At 29.9% G+C, this 21,124-nt stretch overlaps 4 protein-coding genes and 1 long non-coding RNA gene across 6 annotated transcripts in view; 2 read left to right on the top strand and 3 right to left on the bottom strand.

Annotated features, from left to right (window-relative positions):
- The window catches only part of LOC130446131 (sex determination protein fruitless), a 49,562-nt gene extending 43,233 nt beyond the window's left edge, over positions 1–6,329 (top strand). The window contains exon 5 of the mRNA XM_056782226.1: positions 3,304–6,329. Within this exon, the coding sequence (XP_056638204.1) occupies positions 3,304–3,554 (251 nt within the window). The 3' untranslated portion in view covers positions 3,555–6,329. The remainder of the gene's footprint in view (positions 1–3,303) is intronic.
- Positions 1,955–4,173, bottom strand: LOC130446134 (uncharacterized). The gene is made up of 2 exons (XR_008910113.1): positions 3,153–4,173; positions 1,955–2,115 (listed from the first exon to the last, which is right to left on the bottom strand). It is a non-coding gene; the product is annotated as an uncharacterized LOC130446134 (long non-coding RNA).
- LOC130446132 (E3 ubiquitin-protein ligase RNF181) lies at positions 5,786–7,415 on the bottom strand. The gene is made up of 3 exons (XM_056782229.1): positions 7,069–7,415; positions 6,877–6,986; positions 5,786–6,693 (listed from the first exon to the last, which is right to left on the bottom strand). The coding sequence occupies exons 1-3, from the start codon at positions 7,265–7,267 to the stop codon at positions 6,559–6,561; spliced, it is 444 nt and encodes a 147-aa protein (XP_056638207.1). The 5' UTR covers positions 7,268–7,415; the 3' UTR covers positions 5,786–6,558.
- An 88-nt stretch (positions 7,416–7,503) lies between these two features.
- LOC130446001 (trans-Golgi network integral membrane protein 1-like) lies at positions 7,504–13,197 on the top strand. Of its 2 annotated transcripts, XM_056781956.1 has the most exons (8): positions 7,504–7,807; positions 8,092–8,650; positions 8,741–8,785; positions 9,731–9,808; positions 9,871–10,083; positions 10,241–10,342; positions 10,435–10,598; positions 11,105–13,197. In XM_056781956.1, exons 2-8 carry the CDS (start codon positions 8,095–8,097, stop codon positions 11,252–11,254), a joined length of 1,308 nt encoding a protein of 435 aa, XP_056637934.1. In that variant the 5' UTR covers positions 7,504–7,807; positions 8,092–8,094; the 3' UTR covers positions 11,255–13,197. The 2 variants fall into 2 exon arrangements, with proteins under 2 accessions (XP_056637934.1, XP_056637935.1); XM_056781957.1 differs by lacking the exon at positions 8,741–8,785.
- A 595-nt stretch (positions 13,198–13,792) lies between these two features.
- LOC130445998 (clotting factor G beta subunit-like) lies at positions 13,793–21,064 on the bottom strand. The gene is made up of 7 exons (XM_056781952.1): positions 20,926–21,064; positions 19,782–19,989; positions 16,104–16,312; positions 15,775–15,986; positions 15,662–15,719; positions 14,800–15,003; positions 13,793–14,014 (listed from the first exon to the last, which is right to left on the bottom strand). The coding sequence occupies exons 1-7, from the start codon at positions 20,990–20,992 to the stop codon at positions 13,923–13,925; spliced, it is 1,050 nt and encodes a 349-aa protein (XP_056637930.1). The 5' UTR covers positions 20,993–21,064; the 3' UTR covers positions 13,793–13,922.
- Between the last annotated feature and the right edge of the window lie 60 nt (positions 21,065–21,124).

Here is a 21,124-nt window from a genome sequence, read left to right as displayed (position 1 = left end):
CAATAAAACAAAGATTTACAGTATTTTCTTCTTCTAAATGGGGTTTTAAGTGAACCAATTGAAAGCCACAGGCTGTATCACTTCAAAATTATATCCTATACTTGTTTATATAGTTTTTAGCTTGGTCATTATATATCTCTGAGACTCAAACTTAGTTCTTTTTATATAATTATGTTTTTTTATAACGAATACATCGTTATACCCATCTCATCAAAATACCTCGTATTAATAGTGACGTCACATCGCCATTTTGCTGTAATTTCATTTACATATGAATTATCTTTCAAAATAGATCCTTTGAAATCTTACGATTATACACGCAAGCAAAATTTTGAGGTTAACTTTGATGTTTTCGACTTATTTTGTTATTGTTCACTTACCTTAAATATCTCAATTTAATAATTTAAATCTCAATCTTGTATCGTACTAATTTGTATTCAAGCCCATATACTAATTTTCAACGTCACTTTTCTCTACTGCGCAGTATATTTGCTTCGAGGTATAGAGATGGGAATTCGTATTTACACCATTGGAAGGTTAAAAATAACGGTTATACAAATTACGAGTAACGATTCGAAGTGAACTAATTTAATATAGTTACAAAAATAGTTTTTTCTTTCGAAAATTATCAATATCTAGTTGGGAGAACTGTTTTTTCGGAACTCGTATCTTTAATACAGGTTCCACTAGAAAATAAACCAGTTAGAGTCAAATGAAGGTAATTAGAAAATAGAAAAAAGCCTTTTCACACGAATTGCATACAATATTTTTTCTACTGTTATCAAAAGACAGAAGTTTACTGGTAATTTCCCATATAAATATATATTTATTAATATTTCGAACATTTTAATGAAGAAAAGAATAAATTATTAGAACAACTGACGAATTTGTGTTATTAATTTTGTCAACTCTTCTCTTCGGCATGTATAAATGCCGATGTTGTATCAAATTCTATTTAAAAAAAACTGTAAATATGAATATAAATTATTATAGTGCAATTCAAAAAAATTATGCGATGTCCATTTTTATTTCAAGTAAATTAATGAATTCAACCACATTCTACTATTCATCTATATTCATGAACGAAAATAGATTTCTATGATGAAATTAGATCGATATTAATAAACAAATTGATTTTTTCAATGCTCCCTGTATAACTTATATCCATATTATTATTAGCCTTCACTTTTAACTTTAATTTCGTCGTCCACTGTATTCTTTTTGTCAATATAACTAACCAGCACTGCCAATTTTAAGTAACAACTACAACAGATCTCCCTATCAGATTTCTTCTTCTTTTTTTCACGTCTACCGAATTTCTACTTTCCTATTTCATCATAGAAAACAAATTCTTTTTTCGCGTGTATGTTGTTCATACAATTTAATATTTTTTCGAGTGTATGTATATCAAAGTTATTTGTTATCGTTTACAATATCAAATGTAATTGAGAATGTGGTTATTTTCACCCACACTTTTTAAATTTTACGTAATAAAAAAATTTGTAACCAGGGTACCTAAACTATTTACCTTAAACATTATTTATTTTAATGATATTATGTGTAATAGATTTATCGATTTTTAATAAAGTAAATGTTTATACAAAATCGTCTATTTGATTGAATATGCGGAATTTTAAAAATAATAACAAAAAATTAGCTCAGATTTAAACACTACTTCGAGTTTTACCCATTTGGAAACTATACTACAAAAAAGACCCGAGATCGATGGCCGTATAATTTCGACATGTTCTACTGACTGGATGGAAAAATCATTCGACACGAACAGTTCCATTATAAACGATAACGTAGGAATCAGTTTTATGGCGCAGCCCCTTCAATAAAATCAATTTTCGCTCTCCAGGTCGATAAAGTCGGAATCTGCTTTACCCACAAAGACATTGTCAAGTTGGATGCAGAGCACAATATATGTGGGATAATAATAAATATATAAATGAATTATATACATAGTTTAATAAAGTTTTTTTTAAATAATTTTAAATATTAGAAAAATAATCTTCAAATATTGTTGAATTATGCGTGAACGATCGCTCATATCGTATTTATGAACTTCTGTATTCTTTGGTTTGGTAAATGGATATCGACACGTGACGTAAACTACAACAAAACACACTGAGAAAACAATAGCATCAAAACTTCGTTATTTTATAGATGGTTCACGCAAATGATTCAATGTCAAATATTATTTCAGTTTTGAGATCAAGATGGATCTGCCGGTATGGATAGACGTAAAATAACGAGAAAGTAAATCATTTTATGTTGGTAGAACATTCTTAATTCCGATTATACGGTTTTTTGTAGTCCCGTGTTAATACGGGGGCTTAGTTAAAAGTAAATAAATTTATAATAATGTTAAAAACCGTTGTGTATAAATTTCGATGGAGTATTTTAGAATAATTATCATGATAACATACATTTTGCTCTATGTACAATATGAAGTTTTGCTGACAATCCTCATACGATTAGGTAACAATTTTAAAACGGATCATTTGAAAAAATTCATACACTATTTCAGGATACGAATAGTCTTATTAGCTACTTTGAGGTTATGTATCTCAACTCTGATATATATATATATATTAATGTCATTCATTTCTGTTAAATTCTTGGAACATTTTTTACTATTTCAAGATACGAATAGTGTTATTAGCTACTTTGAGGTTATGTATCTCAACTCTGATATATATACATTAATGTCATTCATTTCTGTTAAATTCTTGGAACATTTTTTACTATTTCAAGATACGAATAGTGTTATTAGCTACTTTGAGGTTATGTATCTCAACTCTGATATATATACATTAATGTCATTCATTTCTGTTAAATTCTTGGAACATTTTTTACTATTTCAAGATACGAATAGTGTTATTAGCTACTTTGAGGTTATGTATCTCAACTCTGATATATATACATTAATGTCATTCATTTTTGTTAAATTCTTGGAACATTTTTTACTATTTCAGGATACGAGTAGTGTTATTAGTTACTTTGAGGTTATGTATCTCAACTCTGATATATATACATCAATGTCATTCATTTCTGTTAAATTCTCGGAACATTTTCTACTGGACGTTATTGGGAGGACGCCATGCGGAAATATAAAAACAAATTTATGTTATACTACCCAAACTTACCACAAAACCGACTTCAAGAATAACAACGGTATCAATTTTTATCGAATTTTTAATACATTCTTTACTATAGCCGTGCCTTAGTATCGTACAGATGGCGATAGAAAAAGTGAAATTATATTTTTCAAATTTCATTTTAAATATTTGTTTTCAGATTCAAATTGCGGTTCGACTTTATCCTACGTGGAAATGTTTGAACCATCGTCAACCAATATACTCTTGTGGCGATGTAAATCGTGCGGTAAAGAAGTCACTAATAGATGGCATCACTTTCATTCCCACACAACGCAAAGATCGTTCTGTCCTTATTGTCCGGCGACATACAGTCGGATCGATACTTTAAGAAGTCACGTCAGATCTAAACACACAATGTATTTAAATAGTCTAATGAAACCAGTATTATAATGACGATGAAATATATATCTGTTGTATAAAAAAATCCATAAGAGTAACTTGATATATATGGTTAATCAGTCTATGTAAAAATTTAAAATTGATTCACCCTAATTTCACAGTTTCATTTCCCCAATTGCCAGTGTAGAAAACAGATTTGTCAATTTATTACATATTTTTGCCCTCTAGGTATATTCCGACTATTCCTCGTTCTTAACTGATTCTTTGTTACTTTTAAATCGCTTTTATCACTTACTTACTAGTCACTATATCACCTCCATAGACAAATTCAAACGTTCCATCGATTTCTTTGACACTTTTATTCATAGTATTTTCTACATGTCATTTATTGAAGCTTTTGGATAACCTCGTAGTTACGTGAACAAAAGCCAAAACTCACAGAAGGGTTATTTGTTCTATAAAAACATTGAAATATGAAAATAAATTCGAAATAACTCAGCATTTAAGTTTTAACAACTAAATTGTTATATTGCTATTCCCTCGTAAGTGGAAATATTGCCCACTAAGATATACAACAGCTGCATTCTACTATTTCACTTTTTCTGACTCCATCCCAACTATTATTTGACCCCTCTTACAATGGGTTCGTCATGATGACGTCGGCTAACACAAAAAACTACTTGGTAACTTTGTCAAAGTTTAAATAATAGAGATGGGAGAAAACGAGAACTAAGTGGAGAAGGGAAATTAAACTAAAAATTTGAAAAATTTAAGACATCATCCCCGACAGTATGTCTGCACTTTTGGGTGTCAACCTTTTCCAGACCCGTACTAGCAATATATGAATATTTAATATATGTTGAAAGCGCATTACTTTGTCTATGGCAGCTACAGTCTTTATGATTTTGTTGGGCCGACAGGATAAATCGGTCGGATCCGCTGTAATATAAGGATTAGATGGGTCTTGTCAGATTGTCGTTTCATCTGTCTCTTGTTATAACAGAGCGAGAAGTCATTTTATATTTTTTAAAACTGTTACAAATCATCAACATGTTTATGAGATGTTTTTCGAAAGTAGTATAAAGATACTTGAATTATTAAAAGAAAATGGCGTTAGTATCGCAATTGTAAAGAAAAAATTGAAAATATCAGAGATGCACATCTTTCAATTAGTCATTTTTTTATAATCTATTGTGGTTTATGACCACGAATTAAGATGTAGTTGGTCAGGCTATTTGTCAGTCCGACCAAATCATAAAGTCAATTGATTTTAGGTTAGATATGTCATTCTTCTTTTCCCCATACCTTCACCTATATGATAAAGCAGCCACTTTATTCTAAAGATAATGTAACAGGAGATAAGAAAAGTGAACAGAATAATTAAAAAAACATTAAATTGTTTATTTCCAATATTAATTAAATGGTGAATGAATTTTGAACATTAATTTTCTTGATATTTAACCGATTCTAAGAACTTCTCAATGAAAAAATAACCAATTTTTTATATTTAAAATTGGACAATGATATTAAACACAGTGTGATAAGTTTATTTAATAATGTAATACTACATAATATATACCTACAAAGTATTTCCAAAGTTGATATAACGAAAAAAAAGGTTATATTACTTTAGCCTAAACTCGCACATTTTTTACTGTACGTATTTTCCAAAGGGGAATACGCCATGTACAAAAATCTGAATTCCAAACCCATAAATCATCAATTTAAGATCTCTATAACAATAAAAGTTTTGACTATGGGTTTGGAACTTTGTTCGCGGTAGATGATTCAACTAACACATTCCGAATATAATCTGAACGTGTCAAATGCGCATGCTTTGTTCAGAATATTCAAAACTAGCTAAGAGAATAGAATATATATAATATTCACATTAGTAAATATCACAAACTTCAGAATAAGTTCGAAATTAGTTCTTCGCACAAACCTGAACAAGTTTTATTAGCACCGCGAACGCACGATTTCATAAAAGTGCGCATGCATTTAATGACAGAACACGTTCAGGATAACTACCGCGAACAAAGCTATTGTTTTGCAATTTTTAGGTTAGAGTTATACAAATTTTAATGTTATATTGTAAAGGCAGATTCATAAACCTGACTTTCTTACCTTGGTTCATACACTGTACAGGTCTTCCTTGGTTGTAGTTTCTTTTGCTTGTCCAGTAACTGGTTTTACCCCTATTTACCTTTTATTACTTCTCCGATTGATCGAATAGAAATTTTATTAGATATTATTAAATGTTTAAAAAAAATGTGTGATCATACATTCAAATTATTTTTCTTTAATTGAGTAAACACAAATAAAATATTTACATTGAATTGAATATAAAAATCATAGCATTCAGTAATGAATTTAAATATTGGATAAAATACTCAAGAACAATTTATTTAAATCGATTTTTATAGTAATAAAAATCTATATTTATACTAAAACATGTTATACATCCATAAATAATCAAAGAACTACTTTGATTAAAGTTGCCAGGTGATCAAATTAAGAAAATCTATGAATCAGTATTATGGTGTAATTTTTCCAAATTTCAGTTTACGTGATAAAATTTCTGGTAAAAATTTACTCAAATCGTTTTCCTCGAACGTTTCAAAAGAAATATAACTTAAAAAACCGTTAAAAGCATTCGTAAATTGAAAAAATTTATTCAAAACTTTGATATTTGAAAGTTCTTAGAGGATCTGTGATATAATAATTTCAATTAAAAACTATATATACAAAATTTAATGTATTTAAAATGCATGATGAATGTTTTATGTGATTTATCTGTATTTTTATAATAAATGTTGAACAAGACTTTCGTTTTTATTGAATCCAATTTCTAAAACATTAGAGAAACATAAAATAATACTGCAAATTGGTTTTCCCTTTAATTCCAGTACAAAACTTTTTAAATAGTTATTTCAAATAGAATTTACAAATTAATTCTCGTTTAACCACCAGACTGTTTAAATATAGTGAAATACTCATATAATAGATAGAACCTAGAGATATTATAACAGAACTAGATAAATAATTAACATTGTTATGAAAACATTGAATTATGAAGATTTTCAATATCTGTTTCCCTTTCTTTAGCTCGTTTCTTTTCTTTTCTCCAAGCTTCATAATCCTCATCATCAGTAGGCAATTCATATCTACATAGAGGACAAGAATTTGTCTGAAATAATAAAGCAAAAACATCTAACCTCGGATACTACTACCAACAATAATAAAACTGTAGAAAACTACGAGATAATTCTCCTATTTCTAACCAAACCTTTTACATAGCTCCAACACTTGGTGAAATTCAAACAGTAATTAATTAAACAATAAATTTGCAACAAATTAATAGAATACTTACCTTTGAAAGCCATGGCATAATGCAATTGTTGTGATACAAATGCCCACAGGGCAATTTTTTTGCAGTTTCACCTTTGATATGTTCTTTTAAACATATAGGACACTGCGAATCTAAAATTTCGATGTTGAAAAATGATTTATTTGTATATAATTCTATTTAGAAATAGTCATTCTCTAGTGAATTTTCACGTACCACTGTTTGTTATGTTTTCATTTGGGATCGATTCCACCACGTTTTTAGAAGCTGGAGGAGGCAATTTTTGACCGTTCAAGTTATTTAATTCCTCGAACATGTTAAAATCTCTAAACAGACGAGCTAAATGTAAAAAATGGTCTGGTGCTTGTCCATCTTCCAAAGGTGTCCACCCCATTTCTCCGAAATAATCTGCCATTTTAATGAATTTGTTTATGAGAATTATGAATTCTTTCTCTAATACGTTTTAGCAAATAAATTATGAAGTAAAAGACCGTGAGTGAAGTGACTAGACAGATTTTAAATTTGCAATACCATAGAACTAAAATTTGTCATCAGCTGTATATGCCCATGGTGTGGTCTCTATTACACCATGTATATGCCATGAAACGATACTTCGCTAGTTAACTAATAAAAAATGAACCAATGGCATTCAGTTTACTAAATCGTTGGGCAATTGTACAACCCTAGAGTAATCGTTCGGTGGCCCATATATTCGGATTTTATAATTTATCCAAAATATCTCGATTATGGTAAATACTAGTGGCTAAATTCTAGAACAGTGAAGGCCTGAAAATAATCGAAGAAGAAGAATAATATATATTTTCAATTGTCAAAAAATTGTAGAATTAAACTGTACTTTGTTGATGTGGAATAGAAAAGTTATTAAATCGTATAATTAATCTCTTGTGTTATCGGAAGATGTGTATTATTTCTTAAATAAATATTTTATTAGCAAGTACGTATAAAAAATGTTAGGTAATTTTCCTAATAGATGTGACTAAAAAATTTTATATCTGACTGTTTTTGCTGTCTAAGTACTTTTTATCGGCGTATTTTTTAAAGTATATTTACAATAAAATATCGAAAGCAAAATTAACAATTGTATTAACAGATATAATTTGTTAATCGTGTTTTCGTGGTCAGTTTAAATCACAACATATCTAAATATAAACTCGGGCAAGTAACGTTTATTACCGCTAATTTTTTACAGTTATAATAATAAAAAAATTTATTTTACAGAAAATGGAATTATCATTGACAATCTACTTAATTTTTGGCATAAGTACATGCCTTGCAGCACCTGTAGATAAACCCATTAATATTTCATCTATTTGTACCAACAGTTCAGATCTTTTAACAAATCAAGGAGATATATTCAAAAACTGTTCTTCCTTCATTGATAAAAAAAATACATTATGCACTTTGTATTATAACTCTCTTTCGTCATATTGCCAGTCAAATAAAAGTATAGTGAAATATCCTACTTTAGAAGAAATTAAAAAAAATAATTATGATATTGAAGCTGTTTGTACAAATCTAGTTCCAAGCTTACAGACATTATTGAAAAAAGATATTAAAAAACCTACTTGTTATTACTTATGTTCTACGTTCGATGGTATCAAGCTGGAATGTCTTTATGCCTACTACTACAACATTTCAAAGAATATGTCAAACAATGAACCTGTAATCATTGAACCAAGTAATATATCACAGCAAGTAGTTGAAAACATTGAACATTCATCAGATGATGAAAAATCTACAAAACCCAAAACAGGGAGTGATATGGAGAAACCCTTAGGTAATAATGATGAAAGATAACAGTTAATTAAAAATTAATTAAAAATAGAACTGTAATATTATTTTTATAATAATTTGTATTGAATTGTAGGTAAACCACTGATTGAATCATCAAAAGTGAATTCTACTCACAAAGGTGAATATCTTGGTAAAGAAAATATATTTCGAAAGCTCTAGATTCATTCATTGCATACCTATTTTTCAAATATCCAGCTTTATGTGTCAAGTAGTATGTACACTAAGATTGGTGAACACATTTGTTATCAGTTTGCAGATCATTTACTCATCTATGATATGCTCGAAGCCCACTACAACCTATTCACCAATTTTCCCACTATTCAAATTTGCAATTCTTCTAGAAGAAAATATGTTTATACCTGCTAATGAAGTTGTTAACATAATTATGCCAAGCTCAGAGTCCTGAGACCATGTCTGTTCTGTTTTCTTATATACAGTGTTTGTGTGTGATTGGGATCATTGAACTTTTATAATTTAAATTAAAAACAAAGAAATGGTTGCTTGAAGTCACTACACTAGTCTTTAGGCATTAAAAATATCCCCAAACCATCACCTAATCTTTCCCTAATTTATTTTGTCAGTATTTAAAATAAATACTGACACCATTTTTTGTTTCTTATTTTCTTTCTTTCCATCAGTTTTATCTCATAATCTGCTTCCGTGTAATATTTTACTCACTTTCTATCTTTTCTGAACAATATTTATTTAGGAAACAGCCTCAAATTACGACTCCTTCTCTAAACTATTTTGTGGTGTGAACTTTATTATTATTCATTTTAACAAGTTGACTGCCATCTAAATAGCAATTTTTTACATAATTCAACTGAGAATTAGAAATTATGTTTTTCATTGAATTTGATAATTTGCTTCTATTTCAATATTTTTCTTACATTTAGTAAAGTTTTGACTTTTTCGAAGAATATTTAGGATAAAATTCATTCTGTATTCATACTTGCTTTGAATTATGTTTCAAAAAATCTGTTTTGAACTAAATTATAAGTCTATTAGACAAAATATCCAATAAATTCCCATTTTATGCAGTTTTTCTGTAATCATATTCCAGGTGATGTTGAGGTAGCTGGAAAAAATGATTCAGTTAGGTCGCAAGAAGAAGAATCAATTCCAAATCCAGTAAATACAGGTGATTAAATAATAACTTTTTCTTTAATCATCTGATTTAATTTCTATTGAATGAAATTGTAGATCAAGTAGAAACAACTGGAGATCAACAATCAACTCTGACCAAATCATCACAAATAACAATAGCAAATCATGATAGTGCTAGTGACTTGAATAAGCCATCTACTGTTAAACAAATTGCAGTAGACTCCATGATACAGAATTCCTTACATGGTCCTGGAAATGGTGATCCCGGAAACGATGATCCCCAAGACTACCTCGAGGAGATTGAAGAAGGTTGGTGGTTCTTCTATATAAAGTCATTTTTTGAATATTTATATCGAATTACCGATAATAATTTAGTATATAGTAATTGTAGACTGTATCGTCTAATAGTATTTTCCAATATTTTCATTATATAAGCCTCGTTCACTATAAACAATGAAATTTTTAGGTCGTACTTCTCAGCAAGATGCTCTAAATAAAATTCCTCAACAATATGTTGTCCCCCAACAAGATATCATTGATACACCTGCTAAACAAGATGACATACAAGGTTAGATCCTTCTTTTGTGTAAAAAATAATGTGTGTACCAAAATTGTTTATATTTTAGATTTTTTATAACGTATTGTGTTTTTATATTGCAGTTGTTGACCAGAAGGGGGATAAAAAACCGGATTTCGTTCAAGATAGTCCCGTAAATAGTGATAATATGGATGAAATAGATGGAGAATCTTACTTTTTCACATATTTTATGGTCATTTGCATACTTTTCATATTAGGATATGTGGGATATCATAACCGACTCAAGGTAAGTAAGATATTGAAAAATACGTTGCTTTCAACATAATATCAATAAGTTTCTACTCTAGGAGCTTGTTTTCATATCTAGTGATCAATTAGTGTCAGATCTGGGGAATATAGTGGACATGGAAGCAATTTCTAGCTCAATTCATTAAATTTGACTACGGTTTGAATCAAATTTCATATTACCATGAAAGTCATTTCCTTCAAAATGCTAAAATCAGTTGAAAGGTTTTCTAAATTGTCTATAGAACAAACAAAATGGGTTATTTGATTGATATTTTTTCCCAGGATCTTGTTTTCATATCTAAAACAGCTAATTTGGAAAGAAGCTGGAGAAGTCAGAGAAATACTTTTCAAGTCATCAACACACTAAATTTTTTACGTACTTCGTTTAAAAAATCTCAAAAAAAATTTAACATAAAAATGTGTATCGATCGATTTATTTCTTAACGAGTAGAAGCGTTTTTAACTTTATTTACAGATTAATGGCAAATTTTGATTATTTTTTAGGTATTTGCATTGCTACTGGAAGGTAAAAGAGGTAAGAGGCAGCATAGAGGTAGAAGACCGAATTCAGCCAATTACCACAAATTGGACACAAATTTAGAAGAGGCCATATCGTCGAATGTTAATAAAAACCCAACTAACGTAATATTTTAGTTATTAGTTTCATATTTATGTGTTCATTAAAAAATTTCCAAGTGTATAAATGTAAATATAAAAGGAAAACAAATCTCAAAAATTTTGTACATAATTTTAAGATTCCGATTAAAATTTGCTTGGGTAAAAGTAAATTTTTCAAAATCCATATTGATCTGAATTAAAGTTTTTTTGACATTAAAAATAATCCAAGTTGATATATTTTCTTTGTTTTCACTATTTTAGTAACTGGGTTTGTTTTATTTGAAGCTCAAGCTCAACTTGGACTATTATTTTATCACTAGCTTACATATATAACCATACATCTGATACTTTTCTATTTCAACATACAAAAGTTCTCCTATGAATCACAAACTATTTGCTATTAAGTCAGTTTCGGTATTATTGATGTTTTTCGAAATGTATTTCTCAAAATTTGATATTTACAGGACCAAAATAAATCAAAATGACTAAAATTTATTATTATTATTGCCGTAGATAAAGTATTTTTTATTGCAGCCAAAATTTTTCATTTAAAATCTGAAAAATGATTAACACAGTGCTCTATATTCAGAGGGAGCAAATAAACTGTCGATTAAATTGTTTTTCAATAAATACAAATCATTTCCGTTTTGCATTTCTTACCATAAGAACTAATTTAGGTTTAATTTTGTGTTTTCTAAATCACAATTCGATCCCTTCCAATTTATTAATCGATTTTATAACAAGCTCTAGCTTAACTTAACCCCAATAATCACTCTCTAGTACCCTACAAGATACAATTATACTTTTTTTTCAATATATGTGATCTTACTGCCCATTTTATTCATTTTTCATTATTATTTATAGTTAATTCAGTTTCTTTTCATAAATTTGCTTTTGTTTTCATTATTTTTGAAAACTTTATATAGATAAATAGAAACGAATAATTGCAGTCGGTTATAACATTGTTTTTATATTTATTTTTCAATTTTTGGCAGTATTCTAGCTTTTCATGTATATCTAGAAATATATTAGTATCGAAATGACATCTTCAACATTATAATTTTGAAAACCACCGATTTGAATAGTTATTGAAGCCGTTTCTGCTTCTATTATGCTTATAGTTGATACTTGTATTGTGTTGATCTAAAGATCACCATGTGTTATAGCAGGACGAGGGCCTCCAATTAGTGAGAACCTAATAAATCTTAAATGTATAAAACTCTTGGGATGAAGTTCATGAGCTGCTGTTGATCTACATATTCGTACTGTGTTTCACACATTTTTTTCTTTTCTTGATCTCTTTGTTACGCTACTTTTTCCTAATCGTAGCTGTGGATTAGGAAAGTTTTGTACATTGAACATCAGTTTGCTTATTACCTGTTTCTATTGCTCTAATTAGGCACAATTTTTGTCCAACAGTAAACAACATTGGCCTTATGGCACACCAAACAAACTTTTACAAATTCATTGTTATAAAAATAGTAATTAATGCCAGTGTTGTACTAAAACCTACTTTTCCTTCATCAAATTTCAGCAACTCTTCGTCATTATAATCCCATTGGAAAACAGGGATTTATTGGGTTCTTTGTGGTTTTTATGAGGGATTTATTAGGTTTGGCCCTGATGTAGGATAGATTCCTCTGCATCCTAAGTATTTCTGACAGTTTACTTGCTCACACTGTATATAATTACAATGTTATAATGAGATTTGTCTGGTAAATTATAATTTTATAATTACTATGGGAATATTTTAGTTAGTGATTACTTAAAATACCGTTTGCGTGCCTAAATTGTATTTATTTTTATATTTTTGTGATATATCGGGTTATGTTCTTCAGTTATAGTTTGGATTCTGATAAGTAGTTGAACTACATACAGGAAAATGATTTCGATTTAAAAAAAGTAACTTATTCTTGTGTCTGTTCAAATATTTATCATAATATATCCGAGGAAACGTTCAATAAATATTTTGCTTTGTATTTTTGTGGTTTTATTTATAACTCCAAACACATATCAAATTATATTTGAATGGCTGTTGATGAAAACTTTGAATATCATTTGAAGAAAGATCAAACGTAGCAGCAAAAGACACACCGAGAGCCTACATGTTGTAATACTGAAGATAATGAAGCACAAGTGCTAAAAACGACAAAAAGTACTCTCTACATTGTCTAATATACGTTTTGAACACTTACACTACCATTACACCAACACTCAGATACAATGTCTAATACGAGTTTCGATAACCAAGTTATCGTCTTCAGAGACAAGCTGAATTTAGTATGAATATCATCAACGATTTCAGAAATTCCAAAGTAACAGAAAGTATTATTAACTAGGTACCAATAATTACAAATTCAAATAAGAGAATAGTATTCCTTCTGCACCTTCAGGATATATATTTTCTATAGAAAATTAAAGTTGGATGCTTTAAATGAATATTCTACAACAATATTAATATAATACGACTTAAAAATAGTAATTGCAAATGTTGTACATTTAAACTACAACAACTTTTAATTAATTTTAATAAAGAGAATATAAGAGCCCCATTAAAAAAAATACGATAAATTCTTCTATTTACACATTTATTTTATTTTTCTTCTAAACAAATACGTGGATATTGATTGCAATTATTGGAATTATTGCAATTTAGTATGAAATTTATAATCGCAGATTAATTTTTTAATTGAATCGTGTCATATCATCTTGGACGTTTATTTTTATCAAGAAGTATCTTTATTGGTCGTCTATACGGTCCTATAATGTGTATCCAATGGTGATGAGGACGATGACCTAGAATAACAAAATAACAAAACTACAATTCTTTTTGGTTCAATAAAATTACAACGAAAACCTTCTTAACTTGTTGGTAGTTATTTTAAAAATAAATCAATTCCAATAACATCCGAAGCATAAAAAATACATACAGATACAATCAAATAATAAACTTTTACGTACGTATAAATTTATTTTTCAAAATGTTTGGTTATTTAATTTGTTTCTACATGATCAAATACAGTACGTGACAGTTCAGATTCGGTCGCGTTCCAGCGACTTCATAATTCAAATATGACGGCAAATAACCATAGAGCTAATCTCAGCTTTGTTCTCGTGGCTGATTTCGAACATAGAACTAATATTAAAGATAAAGAGGCGCGCTTTCAAAATTATCGCTGCGGTTTGCTCAATTCTGTATTTTAAGTAAAAATTCCATATTCGCGAGTAACGCCGATTAAATTCCCGGTAACTCGACATCAAGAATATGTTCGTTTACAAGGAGGCGCGTTACAGTGATCCTAAATTGATTACTAACTGATTCGGAATGGATTCCTGATTGACTCGCGAACAAAGCTATCAACTCTATGGAAATAAGTGACGTGTTGTTATTACACGACTGAGCGATCCGCGGATTGTTTTTGGAACCATGTGCAGTTGCAAAAAAATACTTTTCTCTAAAGCATTCAAAGTGCGAAAAACTATGATTTTCGAATTAATCGACAAATCTGATTTCAATTTAAAAACGCTCTTGAAAAAAGTTAGTTAGGGTCTGCAACGTTTTTGATTTTTGATAATCTTACCTCCTCCTGTACCTACACTCCCCACTCCAGTGTGTACATTATTGACGTTAGTACCGTTATCTACCGGTTTCTCTTGGAAACTATTAACTATTGTTGGCGCGTCTATTCCAGTTTTTTCATTGATCCAGTTTATATATTTCGATACGTCGGTGTACATTCCCAAAACTCCAGGAACGGCGCATCGGAAACCAAACGAGACGATTCCTACATAGAATAAATTTATATAAACTACATATTTCGAGATATAGGTTAGGTTATCTTCTAAATAGGTAGGGATCTTCCTATAGGGATATTTGTATAAATTACATCGATAAATTATTGGCGTCAGGTATAGGGGGCGGTAGCAATACCGGATTTTACAGTCCAAGACATTTTGGTTGAGCATTTCTAGATCTCAATATGGCGGATTTGTGATTAAAAACATCTTCTAGGTAGTTCTGGAATGTTGTAAATGCTCTAGAGTGTTCTAGAATTTTTTGGGGGACATATTTCCAGCTCTTATATAATTAAAAACACGTCATTTAGGTAAAAACGGAAATCTACGACATGGAAAAATTTCCAGGGAGAGGTGGGATGTAGAGGGCGCAAATTCCAGACCTTATATTTTCAAAAGCACACCCCTTGAATAAAAACGACGACCTTTATCGTGAATAGAAGATAAAACAATGTTTTGGACACTATCGAATGTTCTGAACTGTTCTAGAAGACAAAATTTCCGATCTTCATATTGCCCCTTGGGTGAAAAAACTGAAATATAGGGTAAACATCCCTTATTGTACCGGGGTTAATTTCTGAGTTTTATTTGAGTTTGAATTGTACGCTTTCTTTCCAAATATATGTTGATAATTAGATGTCTACATACCGATAACAACGTAGTTCCCATTTTGATTCATACTTTGCAATGGACCCCCACTGTCCCCCTAGAAACAGGAAAATATATTCCGTATCCGAAAACCGATGAAAAGTGATATTTACCTGACATGTATCTATTCCACCTTGTATATATCCGGCGCAAAATGCATTTTCTATAATAGACGCATCGTTTCCGGTTTTATTTATCATATCATGGCACATGGAATCGTTGTAAAATAATAGACGGGCTTCGTGTACAGTACAAGGCATTGCTCCGCGATACCTCAAAGTACCCAAGCCCGGTACTGTCCCATATAATGGCTTCTTTTTCAACGCTTGAAAGAAGAAAATATTATTATCCCGTGCTGATGAGAACAAAAACACCTGAACCGCTACCCACATTTTTATTCACTTGCTTCACGTATTTGTCATAGAATTACAGTAATACTCACTCGGTGGTGGTAAACAAATCGGACGGTACTGATCGGTATTACCGACTAATTTCAATAAACAAATGTCGTAGTAAGGCATCTTCTGCTGATATAATTCGTGGACGTTCACTTTCTCAACTGAATACTCTTTTTGAGTGGATTCGTTTATGCATATATTGTATATTCCTAACCTGACAGTAAAAATTGATTCTAAAGTTAAACCACCGTGTCTAAAAATCAAAATATAAAATAACTAAAAGCGTTTACCGAACAGTCCAATGGGAATCAGAGCTGGGCAGAGTATTGAGCTGAAGTAATCTTGAGTACATTTGAAAAGTATTCAAAAGTGATGGGTACTTTCACGAATTTTGGAGAGTAGATACTCGTGACAAAATAATAAAAAGGATACAACATTTTTCGAGTCTAAAGTACTCATGAGTATCGATACTATTTTGAGTACAACTTACTCAAGTACTGCCCAGCTCTGGTTGGAATTTAATTTATTCCCAATTTCGTTAATTAATTCCCCACTCAGTTCTAGTAGCATAAAACATGACAAGGTCAACTTGTATGTAAATTTCGGCAGCACAAACTCAGTTCTGTCACTTACCAATCGTGGCACTAGTGTAATAAAAACGCGTCATTACTGCCAATGTCAATTGTCGAGATAAATAAACATATTTTATTAATTTTCTGTTGTGAGTTAACATAATAAGATGGCGTAATGCAAGAATTTTAAAATCATGTTAAAATCATGTTCAGCCATTTACCAATCGAGGCACTAGTGTAATAAAAATGTGTCATTATTGTCAATGTCAATTGTCAAGATGAATAGACATTTTTTTTAATGAGGCAACAATAATTTAACATAATAAGATGGCGTAATGCAAGACATTTAAAATCATGTTCCGCCATTTACCAATCGTGGCACTAGTGTAATAAAAATGTGTCATTACTGTCAATGTCAATTGTTGTTAGGTTTAAATGTGCGTTGTATAAATGTGTTAAATAAAATTATTTATTGGAACAAAATGACTACAATAATTCTTTATAATAATAACTAAAAACTTAATTCACTCTGTCGACCATGCTTTCGACACTACCTTCAGTCTATCTCCTCAGCTTCCCGCTCTCTTCTTCTTTTTTGTATATGAAACACATTTTTCAGGTTTGACCACAGAACTATATTGTTTGTCAATATTAACAATTGTCAAGATGAATAAACATATTTTATCAATTTTCTGTTGTGTGTTCTGAATGGGAAGAATTTTGTGATATTCAATGCTCAAAATTTTCTAGAAACTTACCAGTGGCAACAATAATTTAACATAATAAGATGGCGTAATGCAAGAAATTTAAAATCATGTTAAAATCATGTTCCGCCATTTACCAATCGAGGCACTAGTGTAATAAAAATGTGTCATTACTGTCAATGTCAATTGTCAAGATGAATAGACATTTTTTTTAATGAGGCAACAATAATTTAACATAATAAGATGGCGTAATGTAAGAAATTTAAAATCATGTTCCGCCATTTACCAATCGTGGCACTAGTGTAATAAAAATGTGTCATTACTGTCAATGTCAATTGTTGTTAGGTTTAAATGTGCGTTGTATAAATGTGTTAAATAAAATTATTTATTGGAACAAAATGACTACAATAATTCTTTATAATAATAACTAAAAACTTAATTCACTCTGTCGACCATGCTTTCGACACCACCTTCAGTCTATCTCCTCAGCTTCCCGCTCTCTTCTTCTTTTTTGTATATGAAACACATTTTTCAGGTTTGACCACAGAACTATATTGTTTGTCAATATTAACAATTGTCAAGATGAATAAACATATTTTATCAATTTTCTGTTGTGTGTTCTGAATGGGAAGAATTTTGTGATATTCAATGCTCAAAATTTTCTAGAAACTTACCAGTGGCAACAATAATTTAACATAATAAGATGGCGTAATGCAAGAAATTTAAAATCATGCTAAAATCATGTTCCGCCATTTACCAATCGAGGCACTAGTGTAATAAAAATGTGTCATTATTGTCAATGTCAATTGTCAAGATGAATAGACATTTTTTTTAATGAAGCAACAATAATTTAACATAATAAGATGGCGTAATGCAGGAAATTTAAAATCATGTTCCGCCATTTACCAATCGAGGCACTAGTGTAATAAAAATGTGTCATTACTGTCAATGTCAATTGTCGAGATAAATAAACATATTTTATTAATTTTCTGTTGTGAGTTAACATAATAAGATGGCGTGATGCAGGAAATTTAAAATCATGTTAAAATCATGTTCTGCCATTAACCAATCGAGGCCCTAGTGTAATAAAAATGTGTCATTACTGTCAATGTCAATTGTCAAGATAAATAGACATTTTTTTAATGAGGCAACAATAATTTAACATAATAAGATGGCGTAATGCAAGAAATTTAAAATCATGCTAAAATCATGTTCCGCCATTTACCAATCGAGGCACTAGTGTAATCAAAATGTGTCATTACTGTCAATGTCAATTGTCAAGATAAATAGACATTTTTTATAATGAGGTAACAATAATTTAACATAATAAGATGGCGTAATGCAAGAAATTTAAAATCATCCTAAAATCATGTTCCGCCATTTACCAATCGAGGCACTAGTGTAATCAAAATGTGTCATTACTGTCAATGTCAATTGTCAAGATAAATAGACATTTTTTATAATGAGGCAACAATAATTTAACATAATAAGATGGCGTAATGCAAGACATTTAAAATCATCCTAAAATCATGTTCCGCCATTTACCAATCGAGGCACTAGTGTAATCAAAATGTGTCATTACTGTCAATGTCAATTGTCAAGATAAATAGACATTTTTTATAATGAGGTAACAATAATTTAACATAATAAGATGGCGTAATGCAAGAAATTTAAAATCATCCTAAAATCATGTTCCGCCATTTACCAATCGAGGCACTAGTGTAACAAAAATGCGTCATTACTGTCAATTGTCAAGATAAATAGACATTTTTTATAATGAGGCAACAATAATTTAACATAATAAGATGGCGTGATGCAGGAAATTTAAAATCATGCTAAAATCATGTTCCGCCATTTACCAATCGAGGCACTAGTGTAATAAAAATGTGTCATTACTGTCAATGTCAATTGTCGAGATAAATAAACATATTTTATTAATTTTCTGTTGTGAGTTAACATAATAAGATGGCGTGATGCAGGAAATTTAAAATCATGTTAAAATCATGTTCCGCCATTTACCAATCGAGGCACTAGTGTAATAAAAATGTGTCATTACTGTCAATGTCAATTGTCAAGATAAATAGACATTTTTTATAATGAGGCAACAATAATTTAACATAATAAGATGGCGTAATGCAAGACATTTAAAATCATCCTAAAATCATGTTCCGCCATTTACCAATCGAGGCACTAGTGTAACAAAAATGCGTCATTACTGTCAATTGTCAAGATAAATAAACATTTTTTTTAATGAGGCAACAATAATTTAACATAATAAAATGGCGTAATGCAAGAAATTTAAATTCATGCGAAATGTAAATTGTTTTTTATATTATTAAGTAATTTAAGCTATTCATTCCATTTGGGAAGAAGAATAAACATTATTCGAGGTTATATAAAAAGCAATAGAATTAGATTAAGAAATATTGAATGTCTATTAACTTACTGGGCTAAGGTTAAAAATTCTTTATAGCAATGCGCAGCCGTTAAAACAGTTTTAGGTGCAATTAGAGCCCCTCCGCAAGATACTGATTTATATCTTATCAGAGCCGCATACCAAGGGTATCTATAGTATCCTATGTCATACCCAGAAACGATTCTGTCTTCTTCGTGCAAACGGAAATCTTCTCCTAATGGTTTACCGCACGCACTCTCTGAAAACACAAAGCGTGTCGTTTAGATTGATCAAAAGGTTAGGTTTCCATGTGATAATGAAACTTAATATCTCCAATTCTGATAAAGTTTTTATCAAAATTGATTATGGGAAGACAAAACACTCAATTTTATTAATTAAATCGTTGATTTGAAAGATCTGGTACCTAAATCAACTTTCGTTGAAATTTATTATTTTAGAAAAAGCTGAACCAATTAATACACGCATTTTTGGTTTTGATTCATATTTTTATTCATTTCTTAGCATATCTGTGAATGAAATTCAAATATCTAATTTACAAAAAGTTTAAATGAAGAATTCAATTACTAATTTTGAATGTCTACGTCAAACTGTCATTTGAAATTATGCTACAGGTATTTGGTTACAAGAATTTGGTATTGAAACAACAGATAGTTCCAAATAAACATTGCAGGAAATCTATAAACCACGACAGAGCAAGAATTGACCAATAGTTTAATGACCAACAAGATTTTTCCTCGTCGCCGTTATCGCAATCTGCGGTTAGGCACGAACACATCACAAAAAAGTTAAAAAAAGAAGAATATTATGATGAATATCGAAAAGTTTTTGATGATTGGTACTTTAGCAAACCGAAAAGGCTGTCCTCCATTTAACCAATGTTTAGAAAAGGGAATAAAACTATAGAAAAAAATACCTTCTTTAATAATTAGATTCCATTTAGGAAAAATTGAGTTATAACAATAATTAAGTGTGTATTACGGCAGTATTTACATTGTTGTCAGATTTTTGGTTATTTCATACAGATACATTAGTTAAAAATGGTTTTTAGAAATTAAAAAAAAAATCCTTTCCGTATTTAACAAGATTTACAAAAAAACACGTGTACCAAAAATATGTGTGGTATTTCTATTGTTAATAATTTCAAAATAGAGATTGTTTTTTGGAAAATACGTACCGTCCAATATGACATAATCGAAAAAAGTGAAAACTAAAACGTAATATAACATAAAACGAGCCGCCATATTAGTAGATTATGTAGACTGATAGAACCCATGATGGTCGGCCTTAAACCTTATCGGGAAATAGGTGGAAATACGTCAAAAATATACAATTTTAATTATATGTATATTTTAGCGTTATCATTTCTACTGTTT

This window comes from Diorhabda sublineata, chromosome 6 (genome assembly GCF_026230105.1).
Source record: "Diorhabda sublineata isolate icDioSubl1.1 chromosome 6, icDioSubl1.1, whole genome shotgun sequence".
In the NCBI taxonomy this organism is placed as follows: domain Eukaryota; kingdom Metazoa; phylum Arthropoda; class Insecta; order Coleoptera; family Chrysomelidae; genus Diorhabda; species Diorhabda sublineata.
Note: the sequence above shows the minus strand (reverse complement) of the source record. Positions and strands in the feature narration are given on the sequence as shown.

Coding starts and splice junctions, on each gene's coding strand:
- LOC130446001 (XM_056781956.1), top strand. CDS start 8,095: ATGGAATTATCATTGACAATCTACTTAATTTTTGGCATAAGTACATGC. Junction 8,651..8,740: donor TGATATGGAGAAACCCTTAG/GTAATAATGATG, acceptor ATTGAATTGTAG/GTAAACCACTGATTGAATCA. Junction 9,809..9,870: donor TCCAAATCCAGTAAATACAG/GTGATTAAATAA, acceptor ATGAAATTGTAG/ATCAAGTAGAAACAACTGGA.
- LOC130445998 (XM_056781952.1), bottom strand. CDS start 20,992: ATGGCGGCTCGTTTTATGTTATATTACGTTTTAGTTTTCACTTTTTTC. Junction 19,990..20,925: donor CGATTATGTCATATTGGACG/GTACGTATTTTC, acceptor TTGTGTTTTCAG/AGAGTGCGTGCGGTAAACCA. Junction 16,313..19,781: donor GAATTTTTAACCTTAGCCCA/GTAAGTTAATAG, acceptor TTTGATTTTTAG/ACACGGTGGTTTAACTTTAG.
- LOC130446132 (XM_056782229.1), bottom strand. CDS start 7,267: ATGGCAGATTATTTCGGAGAAATGGGGTGGACACCTTTGGAAGATGGA. Junction 6,987..7,068: donor TGAAAACATAACAAACAGTG/GTACGTGAAAAT, acceptor TCGAAATTTTAG/ATTCGCAGTGTCCTATATGT. Junction 6,694..6,876: donor TTATGCCATGGCTTTCAAAG/GTAAGTATTCTA, acceptor TTATTATTTCAG/ACAAATTCTTGTCCTCTATG.